We start from the raw sequence: 13,227 nt of genomic DNA, 5'->3' as shown, positions 1-13,227 counted from the left end.
GCTGTTTAATTTAGTACCAGTCTTGGTGATTACTTAATTTAGGTCTCTCTCTCTCTTTCATTATGGGGGCGGGGGGAGACGACGTGAACCCGCAAGCATCCAACTTTATGCCAAGTAGCTGATAGGGGCAAAAGGGTTTGGGAAAGAATCTGGGAAAGAATCCAGACTGTAAATAAAATCACATTGCAAGCCACAGACGGGTGACACTGCCTAAATCTTGCAATTCACGGGAAGCTGGGATTGGCTCACTGGGAAAGGAGGGTCTAGAGCTGGCATGGAACTATCCCACTCAGGCTTTCTGAAAGTGACCAAGATTGCTCTATAAATTGCCACCAGCAAGGCTGAAACCTAACACGGCCCACCCAGCTAACCTTCCCTGCACAGCACGGATTGGGACTCTGAAAAAGAAGCAAACTTCAGATCCGGAGAACCCCCCTCGATCCATCGCCATGGAAGGATACGTCTCTGCCGTCCGCAAGATGGAGCAAACGGTTATGTTTCCCAGCCTCCTCCTCGGGGTCTCCTTGGAAGACCAGTCTGAAACATTTGAGAGCAACTCGAGCAACGGAGACTCCAGCAGCGAGAGAGACCTGTATGAAGATTACACTCTGCTGAAATCAATCAAGGGGAGGGCAGAGGGTGGCTTAGCACACCTTGACTTCCAGAATCCCAGCCTCAAGGAAGAGGAGAGCAAGGAGAAGGCTGATCTGGAAGATCTTTTCCATTACCACGTGTCTGGCTTGCACCGCGTCCTCACCCAGCTGACCAGGAGGGCCAACGCCGTCACTTCCAAATACAATGAAATCATGGGGCAGATCAACCAGAACGAAATCTCTCTCCGCTGGTGAGACACAAGCCGAGGACACCAAAGGTGAGTTATCAGCTCGCTTGGCCTTCTCCCACCTACTGTTCTCCCTTAAGCCCAGCCAACATGACTATGGGAACCGTGGTCAAAAAGATCTGGCAGGCACAGCTTGTGGAAGGCTCTATCAGCTGGTTTCCTGCATCAAACATTCTGCTTTCCTTCCATGCTTTATGCATCCATGCTTTTAAACTTTCCACATTGCGACCATCGACCCATAGAAGTGGGTGTGATAAAACGTGGTTTTGCACCACCGTACTGCAGCTTCCTGTTGCTGCACTGCCCATTAACAGAGTCAAAGAGCTTTTAAAAATAGACTTGCAAACTCTTCCTTCCTTCCTGGTTAATCTGGTGGCCATTGTTGGCTGTGGCTGAGGGAAGTTGTAGCCACCAGGTCAAGACAGGCTGGGCTATGGAATGCCATCTTCTGACTTGGCAGGTCCATCTTTCAGTGGTGAGGGTTGGGACCTCTGCATATTCTCAGAGGTAATCCATCTTCTATTACTTTGCTCATATTGCAGGCCTGAGTTTTTGGATTCAATGGAAAGCTAAGCCAACATGTTGCCGGACTAGAACTCCCATCATCCCTGACCATTGGTCATGTGGACTGGGAATATGGGAGTTGTAGTACCCCAAGAACATCAGGAGAACCCCATATTGGCTACCAATAAAGTGCTAGGGTCGGGGCACAGTTACCCTTGGTTTAAATTAAGCCACAAAACACCTTGTTAACACCTTTTTCTATTCTCCATTTTCCAGGACAACCTGCATTTCTGAACCTGCACATGTGTACAGCTTGGGTCCTCTGTCTGAGGCTGTGCAAAGGAGGCTCTTAATGGACAATTTAGAGACCTTGACTGCAGCATCCACCCCAAAGCATGGACTTTACTTGAATAAATCAAGCACTGATATTTGTGAACGTAATTGCTATCTATATTATATTTGTGAACAAAACAGCTATCTGTACGGTATTTATGTATATCTATAAACTCCATGGCAAATGTATGCCTTAGGATTCCATTGCTTTCTGATGTTTAAATATTTGCTTTTAGTTCAGACTAATAAAGCACTTTGCATTGTTTGAAGCTGCCTAGACCAGTTTCATCTAGTCCTGTAGTTGTCTACTACCCTGATTGGTAATGGCTCTCTGACTATCTGAAATCATTTTCACTGGAGACAAGCTCCGTCAGTGCCATCACATGGCATCTGTGAGGAAATGAAGGGCATCAGTGCCTATAATTCAACTTTCTCTTTCTCTCTCCCCCTCGGTGTTGGTTTACTGAATCTAAGAATTTTCCATGGAGTGATGTCACCATAGGGGCATACATTAGAATGGCAGCTGCAAGAGAGAACTGCTATTGGCTGTCCCTGCTAGGAGCCCCGCCCCCAATAGTATTTTGCTAAGGGATTATTCCAGCCTGGAGCTGGCCAGGACTTCAGATAGGCATACCTTCCCAGCCCTACCTGGAGATCAAAGCTGGGACTTTCTGCATGTGAAACACACAGCATGCCACAGAACTATCTTTCATCAGAAGCTGAGATAGCTCAGTCAGTAGAGCACGAGGCTCTTAATCTGAGGGTCATGGGTTTGAGCCCCATTTTGGGCAAAAGATTGCTGCACTTTACAGGGGTTTGGATCAGATGACTTTTGTCGTCCCTTCCAATGCTATGATTCTATGATCCAGAAATTTTGGCAGACCTTCCCATAACATCAAGCCGAGATTTTAGTTGAGTCCAAGAAGGAATTCTCAATCCCTGTTAGGGACTTTCCTCGCCCACCAGTTCTAGGATTGCCACCTTTTCCAAACATAAATGGACATAAATCTGACATCAGGAATCACAAGACAGAGAAACCAGTAGGAGAACACTTCAGTCTCCCAGGACATTCTATACAAGATCTCAAAGTAGCTGTCTTATTACAGAAAAATTTCAGAAACAGACTGGAAAGAGAAGTTGCTGAATTGCAACTCATTACCAAGCTTAAAACCATGGAGAGACCTGGTCTGAATAAAGACATTGGATTCTTATCTCATTATACATGATAAAGCTTTCTTTAGCCATCTTACCCCTTGCTTTTTCCTGCAAGACCAATTGCAGTCGTTAACAGTTGTCAACAGGTTTACCACTCCTATCAGCCAATCACCCATTCCCACCACCCTTCCTAGTAATACTCCTCCCCACCCTCTGACTATACATAAGGGTCTGGTGACTTCTGTTTCAGTGTATCTGAAGAAGTGTGCATGCACACAAATTTTTTTGTTTTGTTTGTTTTTGTTTCGACTACGTCAGACCAACATGGCTACCTACCTGTAACAAACACCTTTTCAAAGTTAGGGTTCCTGCTCTTTTAAGAACACCCTTTTCAACCTTTTACAAATGTAAATGACTTGTGACATACCTGCTCTTCTAGCAGGAAGAACCTAAGATGTGTTTGCTCATTGCTGAAGTCTCCTCTGCTCCGTGGGCTATATTTGTTAATGCTGGCAGGCTGTTCTCCCGCTGCTTTAAGCTGTTGTGTCAACATGTCCTCTGCAATGCACTAAGGTCTTTTTCCCCAATGTGCTTTTGTACATACTTTGAAGTTGCACGCACCTTCACACAGCAACATCATCTAAAGCTCTTATTATAAGAAAGGTAAAAAGGTAAAGGGACCCCTGACCATTAGGTCTAGTCGTGACCGACTCTGGGGTTGCGCGCTCATCTCGCATTATTGGCCAAGGGAGCCGGCGTATAGCTTCCAGGCCATGTGGCCAGCATGACAAAGCCGCTTCTGGCAAACCAGAGCAGCACATGGAAACGCCGTTTACCTTCCCGCTGTAGCGGTTCCTATTTATCTACTTGCATTTTGACGTGCTTTCGAACTGCTAGGTTGGCAGGAGCTGGGACCAAGCAACGGGAGCTCACCCCGTCACAGGGATTCGAACCGCCAACCTTCTGATCAGCAAGCCCTAGGCTCAGTGGTTTAACCACAGCGCCACCTGGGTCCCTTATTATAAGAAAAGCTGCTCCCTTTCCCTTATGGGGTATTCCAGAGTCCGTATAGAATCCTTAAGTGGGTTCCCTATTGTAGGAGAAAACAACAGAGGCCAACCAGAGTATATTGAGAATCAAAGCGGCTAGTGAGCCTGATCTTTATTCAAGGAACTGTTGCAACAGGGTCCCCACTCATCGGACGCAGGAGGTAGGAGAACCCTGAACAATGGTGCACAAGCCCTTACATAGACTCTTGAAACTGCCCACCCTGTAGCCCAAGACCACCCCCCAAAACATCATACGTACATACATCACAGAAGGAGGCGGGTCTACATCAGAAATCTTGTCTACCAGGACATCTGATCATGGTCTCTGAATTCATTACCTGGGCAGTCTGGCCATTCTTTGGTGATGGTTAATACTTTTAGCTCACCCTTTTCATCCACAAATACACCCTTAAGACAGGATTTGCAAGCAAGAAGACAATGGCAAGGCTTTCCCCATTTGCCTCCCCTACTGTAGAGGAATATTTGAGGTCACTGGGAGTCAAAATGGCTTCAGGATTAGCTTTTATCTCTCTGATACCAAAACCGGATGTGGATAAGACTCAGGTTAAGAATTATAGACCAATCTCCTTATTAAATGTGGACTATAAGATATTTGCTAGTATTTTGGCATCAAGACTGAAAAGGGTGTTGAAAGACTTAATTCATAAAGATCAGGCAGGATTTCTGCCTGGTAGACATATGAAAGACAATATAAGAATTATAATAGATATTTTGGAGAGGTTGGAAGTGAAAATAAACACCAAAGCAATGTTAATTTTTGTGGATGCCGAAAAAACTTTCGATAATATTTCTTGGACTTTTATGAAAAGAAATTTTGAAAAAATGGAGGTTGGCCAAAATTTTGTTAATGGGATTAATGGTATTTACTCTGAGCAAAGAGCTAAGATCATTGTGAATAATGTGGTCTCAGAAGAGATAAGAATTGAGAAAGGAACAAGACAAGGGTGCCCACTCTCCCCCCTGTTATTTATTTCAGTTCTGGAGGTTTTGCTGAATATGATAAGGAGCGATGAAGGTGTCAAAGGAATTACAGTGGGTACAAAACAATATAAGTTAAAAGCCTTTGCAGACGATTTAGTATTGACTTTGCAGAACCCTGAACAGAGTGCGGTGAGAGCACTGCAGATAATTCAAGAATTTGGCAGGGTGGCAGGCTTTAAGTTAAACAAAGGGAAAACTAAAGTATTAGATAAGAACTTGACATTGCAAGAGAGACAGAATATAGAGGATTGCACAGGACTGAAGTGTGCAAAAAAGGTGAAATATCTGGGAGTTAATATGACGTCAAAAAATTTGAATTTGTATAAAGACAATTATGAGAAATTATGGAAAGAAATCCAAAGAGACTTGGAAGTATGGACAAGGTTGAACTTATCTTTAATGGGTAGAATAGCAACTGTTAAAATGAATGTATTGCCGAGAATGTTGTTCTTATTTCAGGCCCTACCGATAGTTGACAAAATGAAATGCTTTCAAGAGTGGCAGAAGACATTGTCTAAATTTGTCTGGCAGGGGAAGAAGCCAAGAATTAAATATAAACTTTTGACTGATGTAAAAGAAAGAGGAGGATTCTCCTTGCCAGACTTAAAGATTTATTTTGAAGCCACAGCTTTTTGTTGGTTGAAGGAATGGTTCTTGTTGGATAATGATGATTTGCTGGATCTAGAGGGCCATGACAATGCATTTGGTTGGCATGCATATTTATGGTATGACAAAGTGAAATTGCATAAAGGTTTTAAAAGTCATATAATTAGGAAATCATTGTTCAATGTTTGGATGAGATATAAAGATTTGTTGGAAAGAAAAACTCCTAGGTGGATTTCACCACTTGAGGCAAAGAAACCTAAAAGGACAAATATGGATGAGAATAGGCTGAAATACAAAGATATTTTGATGGAGGTGGGAAACCACTTCAAGTTAAGACCATATGAACAATTGAAAGATAGGTTGAGCGATTGGTTTCAGTATGTGCAGATAAATGAAGCATTCAAGTTAGATAAAAAAATAGGATTTCAACCAGAAAAATCGAAATTAGAAACGGAATTATTAGAGACAGACCACAAGAATTTGTCCAGAATGTACAACTTGTTGTTAGAATGGCATTTGAAAGATGAGCAAACGAAATCAGTTATGATTGAATGGGCCAAGGATCTGGGTCATAATGTGATGATGTCGGAGTGGGAAAAATTGTGGAAGAAGGGTATGAAATTTACGGCTTGTACGGTGTTGAAGGAAAACTTGATGAAAATGATGTATAGATGGTATCTGATGCCGGTCAAGTTAGCTAAAATGTACCACAAAAGTGACAATAAATGTTGGAAATGTAAGCAGGATGTTGGCTCATTCTACCATATGTGGTGGACATGCCCAAAGATAAAAGGCTTCTGGGAAATGATTTATAATGAATTGAAAAAGATGTTTAAAAACACATTTTTGAAAAAACCGGAAGCCTTTTTGCTTGGAATAATTGGGGAAGAAATTCCCAAGGATGATGTTAAATTGTTTATGTATGCCACCACAGCTGCTAGGATTCTAATAGCAAAATATTGGAAAAAAGAGGAATTGCCTTCGATACAGGAATGGCAAATGAAAATGATGGACTATATGGAATTGGCAGAATTGACAGGAAGACTCCGGGACCAGACAAATGACAAAGTTTTAAAAGATTGGAAGAAATTTAAAAAGTATATAGGGAATGTATTTGACAATTAGAGTTTGAATATCCAGGAAAATAAAGAGGTTAAGGCATTAGGGAGATAATAGAAGATTGAAAGCTAGAAATTAGGGTAGATGATATGAAGATGAATTAACTTTGAAGTGTTAAAGGGATTACATGATGGATAAGGAAGATGATTTAGAAACTGCTATAGAAGTTTATAAAAATGAAAATCAGATAGTAGGGAATTGGGGAAGCCGGAAGACAATGAATATCAAAATGGTTGAGAAATGATATATTTTTTCGTTATGTGTGTATTTTTGTATTTTGTATTTTGTATGTTTGTATGTTTGTTAATAAAATTAATAAAAAATATATTTAAAAAAAATGGCTTCAGGATTGCTCTCCTGTACTATTTCACACACATGGTTCATATACTGTATTTAGATATGTGTGCATTTAAGAATATTCTATATTTGAGACCTTAAAATTCTTATAACACTCTGGAGCAAAGGGGGGGGGGAAGGGTGGAGGCACTCGGACACAGTGCTTTAATGCATGGACCATGCCTGGAAAATTTTGAGGAAAGATAAATGTAGATAAACCTTGGAGTCTTTCAAGGTGGCAGAGCAGGTTTCAAGCAGGGGTCTCTCCCACACCTGTCTGGACATGCTGGGCATTGAACCTGTGACCTTCAGCATCCAAGTAAGATGCTCTACCACTGTGCTAAGACTGTTCCCTGAGAAGTATTAGTTCGCCTTGCCTTGGCCAGCAGTCCCCCCCCCCATTCTGTTATAATAATTTTAAGGTCTTAAATATAGAATAACATTAACAAATGCACACATATCTAAATATATAAGAACCATGTGTCTGAAACAGTATGTTATCCTCCAGCCTTATGTCCCTCTTGGTTTTTAATAAAAGTGCACTTGGCTAAGAGATGATCAACCTTCAGTCACATGCTTGGGCTCAGCCAGGAGCTCCCAGGGCAGGTGACACCAACCCATGTCCCAAAAGAGGAACTGATGGTACCAAAACACACATTTGTTTTCCTTGAAAGAAGCGCATGATTCCCCAAACTTGTCCTGTAGCCAGGAAATAGCTACCAAAACTGGTAGCGGGTCTGGAACATGGGACCCCCTTGTTTGCCTGAGCAAGGAACAGAGTTAGAGGAAGAAAGAGGGAAAATGCAGTACTCTGGAGCAGTGCAGCTGAGCCAGCTGCATCAATGGTCTGACTCCGCAAAAGGCAGATTCCTAAGATTTACTAACCTTAGAAGATGAAATAGATTATATTGAACTTTTTTATTTTATTTTTTAACCTTCACAATCTCACAGAGAGCAGGTAGGACAGGCTGCCAAAAAAGCTAAGCAAACAGGCTTCCAGGTCACTCCGCTCTGCTTCTTGAAAAGACTAGTGCCACCCAAAACAAAGAGCAGTCAAAACCTGCAAATATGGGAGGTCTGTTTGAACAGGCAGTTTCAGCAGGTGTGTGGTGTGCAATGCTGGGTCAACATTGCAGAAAACCATAAAGTTGGAGTGGGGCTTGTGGGCCACCTAAAAATTGGGTGGGTTTTTTTTTCGGACCTTGGGGTGAAAGGCTGGTACAAAACCCCTTAAGTAAATAAAATCTAGTCTGGCCTTGAAATGATGGCTATTAAGATTATACCTCAATGCAGGCCTCAAAGAAGGAAACCAAGGCACAAAATGAACACTCCAGCCCTTCAAGATTCCATTAAGCGGGATTGCTTCCAAAAAAAAAAAAAAGCTCAACAATTTTGGGCAGAACTGAAAAAACTCAACAATTATAAATGCTCATTGGATTAAAGATGCACTTTACTTCCCTATAGTATTTTGAAGTATATTACATTTTTTTTTCCTACCCAACTTAAGAGTCCAGTTCTTCAGGTAGGGTATCTGTTCTTGCGGTTATATGAGAATGAAACAACTTTTTTAATGCCACTGAAAGTTGGCAGGACAGGTCAGCCTACCCACAAAAAAATGGGAAGAGGGAGAACCACGTACACCAAATTGAGCTTCTTAGAAGAAAGATGGGATATAATGGTATTAATAAATAATATATAGGCCTCTGAGCCTGCAAATACCCCTCATGACTAGTAGCCATTGTTAGAAATAATATAGTGTCACATCTAGCTTGGACCGAAAGCAGCAACTATTGCCGTATCATGCAATCCCATTCGTTAATTAAACCTGATTCCAAACTCCCCTGTTCTCCCCCAAGACAATAAAAACACACATTACTTAGTCATTGCTTTAATTATAAGATTAAAGGTCCAAGTGTTTGAAACAAGTAGTTCCATCTCAACTACTGACATAGGTTATGCACAAATCCCACACTCAACAGATTACTCATGGGATAACAAAACAACGAGCGAGACACCAACTGTTTGCAAAGTCTTCAGCGAATTGGATGGAAATTCTCCAGAACTTCTGCCATGTGTTTCTTATCTATCAAAAAGAAGAAGAAATGCTGTTTAAAAAAAGCCAGTTCACATCACAATTAATTGGAAAAAGATTTCAATGAAAATAAGGCAAGAACTATCCTGCCCCCAAGTAAATGCAAACCTCAAAAATCATGCAAAATGACAAAACGGACCAGGAATTCTGTGCTAGGAACCCAAATTCTGCAATCAGCATCTACACAGGGAGAGCGCTGCTGGAGCAGACCCAAGGTTCATCTTGTTTGGTGACCAATCAAATGCCTCTGGGAAGAAGTTCATGGGCAGGGCATGAAGGCAAGAGCTCTCCTTTATTGTTGCTTCCTCTCTAGCAACTAGCATTTAATGGCATATTCTCTCTGAACCGGGAGGTCCCACTGGGCCACCGCAACTGACCAAAGCAATGGTCTGAAGTGATCATGTGACTACTTGGCAGGAGATTCAGGACAGCTTCTATACAATCAACTGCAAGTCTAGAAGTCAGGGATGCAGTTGGGACGCATAACATATGGGGCACACAGTTAGAGCCCCGAGACAAGCCATCAAATGGAAATTTGTTCTTGCTCCTTCTCCTCCAGTCCACACATTCCTCAGCCGCTCTCTCCCTTTCTTAAAGAGGGAAAGGATTCCACACAGCCTGACTCGATGCTCTGAGGTCCAAACCGGCAATGGAGATTCCTCTGCATTATTCAGCAGCGCTAAGGCTGCATGACATCAAACATTCACATACCACAGAGCTGATAGAGTGTGCATTATCTTCTCCCGGCCTTCTAAGATGAGGTGTCACAGCTATTAAAACCCTGGCACAGACTTATATGTACTTAAATCCATCGATTTCACTGAGTTTAAGTATACTTTATTCTGTGTTAAACTGTGGCCTGTGCTTGCAGCTGTCACTGCCTCACTCTATTCTGCCTCCCCCCCCCCCCCCGGCCCTTTAAAATCAAACAACGGTTTGTCACAATAGTGGCAGCAGAAGCAGCTGGGAAGATCTGATTACTTGCAAGCAGGATAACAAAGAAAGAAAGCAAAGCCTATGTAAATCTACCTATCCTTAAAGGTTTAGCTGTTGTGCCCCCATGCCTTCTCTGTGGTGCCATCCACCCACACCCTGTCGACAAGGAGTTTGGTTATCTTTCTCTATGTTTTCTGTTCTGCCAGCAACTTTTTTTTTATAGAAAGCTTTTCATTATATTGTTTTTAATGTCTATATTGTGAGTGTAAGGTCTATTTTTTTGCTCCTTTTCGTTTGATAATTTGTTGTCAATCAACTTATCATTTTGTTTGATAATCATTGTTGTTTCAATGTTTGCTTTTTATATTTTTAAGCCACTATGAGCAAACACCTGAAGGAGCATCTCCACCCCCATCGCTCAGCCCAGACACTGAGGTCCAGCTCCGAGGAACTCCTGGTGGTTCCCTCCCTGTGAGAAGTGAGGTTGCAGGGAACCAGGCAGAGGGCCTTCTTGGTAGTAGCGCCCGCCCTGTGGAACACCCTCCCATCAGATGTCAAGGAAATAAACAACTATCTGACTTTTAGAAGACATCTGAAGGCAGGCCTGTTTAGGGAAGTTTTTAATGTTTGATGTTTTGTCGGATTATTATTATTATTATTATTATTATTATTATTATTATTATTATTATTATTGGGAGCCGTACTGAGTTTCCCCAGCCAGGTGGGCGGGGTATAAATAATAAATTGGTTTCCCCAGCCAGGTGGGCGGGGTATAAATAATAAATTGTTGTTGTTACTACTACTACACCATTGTGGAGAAGAAAAGCAGAGTATAATTTATTTAGCATAAATAATACAGCCCTCAACACGCATGTTGTATGAACTAGCCCTGGGTTTTTGGGGGGAAGATGGATAGCAGAGAACTCTCTTTCACCAAAACTGCCTTATTTCACATATATCTGAACAGCAGCCTCTCTCTGAGATTTGGGATCTTCCACTGCTACATTCACATACAGAAAACATAGGAAAATAGGGAGGTACAATTTACTCCATACAAACCACTGACAAGGGCTGGAACTCTGGTGTATGGTTCACTCAGAGGGGTGTTTGGTTACTTTCCAGGGAGAGGTGGATTAGCTTTCAACACCTCTAGCTTGGCCATCTTTACCTCCCTGGAGAGGCCTTTCTTTGAGAGCCACGGGTAGGGGTGTACATGCAACATATACAGTATGTGTGCAAGCACTGCTTTCCTACACCCCCTTGTGGCATTTTCGTGCAGTAGAACAGGGCTGTTAAAAAGCCACTTGCTTAGTCGTCCAACAGCAAACAAGACTTGCTTGTAGTGGACCTGAAAAAAGTCTTACAACTGCGTGGGGACAAGGAAGTTTAAATCTCTGCTACCGTTGTACTGATATCACATCATATATCCCCGGCTGCATTGCCCTGGACCATGGGAGCAACGGAGGCGCATACCCAACAGCTTATCACAAATGTACCTTTTCTCTTAAAGTCCTCAGGATGGTGCCTTACGTATTCTGAAAGTTGTCTATCCTTTAGAGCATATTCGTAATTGGCTCGCTTACGGAGGTAATAACCTATATAGAAGAAAATAGATGTGGCCAGGACTTGGCGATGGACTCCTGGAACAGGACAAAGAAAAAAGAGGGAGGAAATGGGGGAGAGCAGGGGTATCAGTTTAACAGGGTGAACGGAAAACTCCAGGAAGCATTTTGCTCTGTTTTATTTTTAGTTGAGCTGAGCACAATGTGAAGCGTTCATAATTCGGCCACGTAGCACCAAATCTGAAAATGTGCTCAAAGGCAACAAACACCAGAGAGAGTAAGAACTGCTTAATTCCCTTTTGACCTGGATTATTATTTCTCAAGAACCTGAGCTTTCAAATCATGGAATCAATGGGGCCCTCCCTATTCCCCACATCTTGTCTCATGGAGAAAATTCTTCCCTGCCCACCCTCTCTACTTTTCAATAGGAGGACTCAGCTTCAGCAGCTGCCACCCCAGAGCATGCACAGAGTTGTGATTTCCCTTGCACCAAACCCCGGGTTGTGAGCACAAGGCAGGGCAGCGAGCCCCCCCCCCCGGTGCGCCCACCTCCACTCGGACCATAGGAGCCAACTCCAAGGGGCCGAGGTGTCTTTGCCCCCCCCCATAATTAAATATTTGTGGGGGGCCGGGGCCGCCAAAGTTAACGGTCACTGCCATTCAAATGGGGTGTATGTGTGTGGCTCCCTCAGTGCCGAATTTACATATAAGATAAACAAGCTGTAGCTTAGGGCCCCACTCTCTTGGGGGGCCCCAAAAAAAATTAAAGGAAAAACCCTGGATGTACATTTCCAAAATATAAGATAAAAAACAAATAAAATAAAACCTACATACAGCAACAGTGTTTTGTGTTGTGTATGCTCCTATGATGTAAGTCACGGGCCCCGCCTGCTAGCCTGCTCCCTAAAATATCACTGGTTTGCTCATTTCTATATACAATATAGGGTGCCTACATTCTGCATGGACTGGTTGCATGGCAACATGTGCAAATGGCTTTAGATACATATTAGGTCCATAAATTACCATATAGCATATATTCAACACACACACACACACACACACAAACAGCAACAATTTTGTTGTTGACAAAGGACAGCTGGACGTATGAAGGGCCCCATTACCTTCAGTAGCTTAGGGCCTCATCAAAACAAATTCCGGCCCTGGGCTCCCCCCCCCGACCCAAAATTTCATTCAGGTTGGCCCCGCTGACTCTGACCATGCACAGAGTGATTTCCTTAGATGCCCTTTTGCACAGCCCAGGGAGACATTTCTTCACCTCAAACCCGAGCATGCGTAGAGCGGTTTCCCCGGCACCAAGCACCCCTCCCCTGAGCATGCACAGAGCGATTGCCTCAGGAACCCTCCCTCTCTCTCCCCCCCCCCCTGGCCTCGACCCACCCGTTCGCAGGACGGGCCTCTTGTTGATGGCGTTATCCAGCAAGACGCTGAGCCAGCCGAGAAAGCCCAGGTAGCCCGAGCCCACGTTGAGCAGCCGCGGGGGCGGCAGCGACAGAGCCTCGTCCGGCAGCCGGAGGTACAGCGGCGACGACGACGACATGGCGGAGGCCGGGGACAAGGGCGCGGAGAACCAGCAGCAGCGGCGCCGCTCGAGGAGGGCCCAGCTTCAAGGGCAGGGGGAGGTCCGCACCGCAACACCGTCCCTCGCGACTCCCGGCCGCGACGCCAAGGTTC

At 43.6% G+C, this 13,227-nt stretch overlaps 2 protein-coding genes across 2 annotated transcripts; one reads left to right on the top strand and one right to left on the bottom strand.

Moving 5' to 3' along the window:
- The first annotated feature begins 313 nt into the window (after positions 1–313).
- LOC118085787 (mid1-interacting protein 1-B) lies at positions 314–1,969 on the top strand. The gene is made up of 2 exons (XM_035116804.1): positions 314–871; positions 1,622–1,969. Exon 1 carries the CDS (start codon positions 450–452, stop codon positions 846–848), a length of 399 nt encoding a protein of 132 aa, XP_034972695.1. The 5' UTR covers positions 314–449; the 3' UTR covers positions 849–871; positions 1,622–1,969.
- A 6,848-nt stretch (positions 1,970–8,817) lies between these two features.
- NDUFC2 (NADH:ubiquinone oxidoreductase subunit C2) lies at positions 8,818–13,227 on the bottom strand. Its single transcript, XM_035116593.2, has 3 exons — positions 12,934–13,227; positions 11,470–11,613; positions 8,818–9,028 (listed from the first exon to the last, which is right to left on the bottom strand). Exons 1-3 carry the CDS (start codon positions 13,091–13,093, stop codon positions 8,979–8,981), a joined length of 354 nt encoding a protein of 117 aa, XP_034972484.1. The 5' UTR covers positions 13,094–13,227; the 3' UTR covers positions 8,818–8,978.

The sequence above is a fragment of the Zootoca vivipara genome, chromosome 4 (assembly GCF_963506605.1).
Source record: "Zootoca vivipara chromosome 4, rZooViv1.1, whole genome shotgun sequence".
Lineage (NCBI taxonomy): Eukaryota > Metazoa > Chordata > Lepidosauria > Squamata > Lacertidae > Zootoca > Zootoca vivipara.
The sequence above is the reverse complement of the archived record's forward strand: the minus strand, read 5'-3'. Positions and strand labels throughout refer to the sequence as shown.

Excerpts from the sequence above, each read along its gene's own strand:
- LOC118085787 (XM_035116804.1), top strand. The coding sequence starts at position 450 with ATGGAAGGATACGTCTCTGCCGTCCGCAAGATGGAGCAAACGGTTATG.
- NDUFC2 (XM_035116593.2), bottom strand. The coding sequence starts at position 13,093 with ATGTCGTCGTCGTCGCCGCTGTACCTCCGGCTGCCGGACGAGGCTCTG. Across the intron at positions 11,614-12,933 it reads GAGGCCCGTCCTGCGAACGG|GAGTCCATCGCCAAGTCCTG; the intron begins GTGGGTCGAGGC and ends GTCCTGTTCCAG. Across the intron at positions 9,029-11,469 it reads TGAGGACTTTAAGAGAAAAG|ATAAGAAACACATGGCAGAA; the intron begins GTACATTTGTGA and ends TCTTTTTGATAG.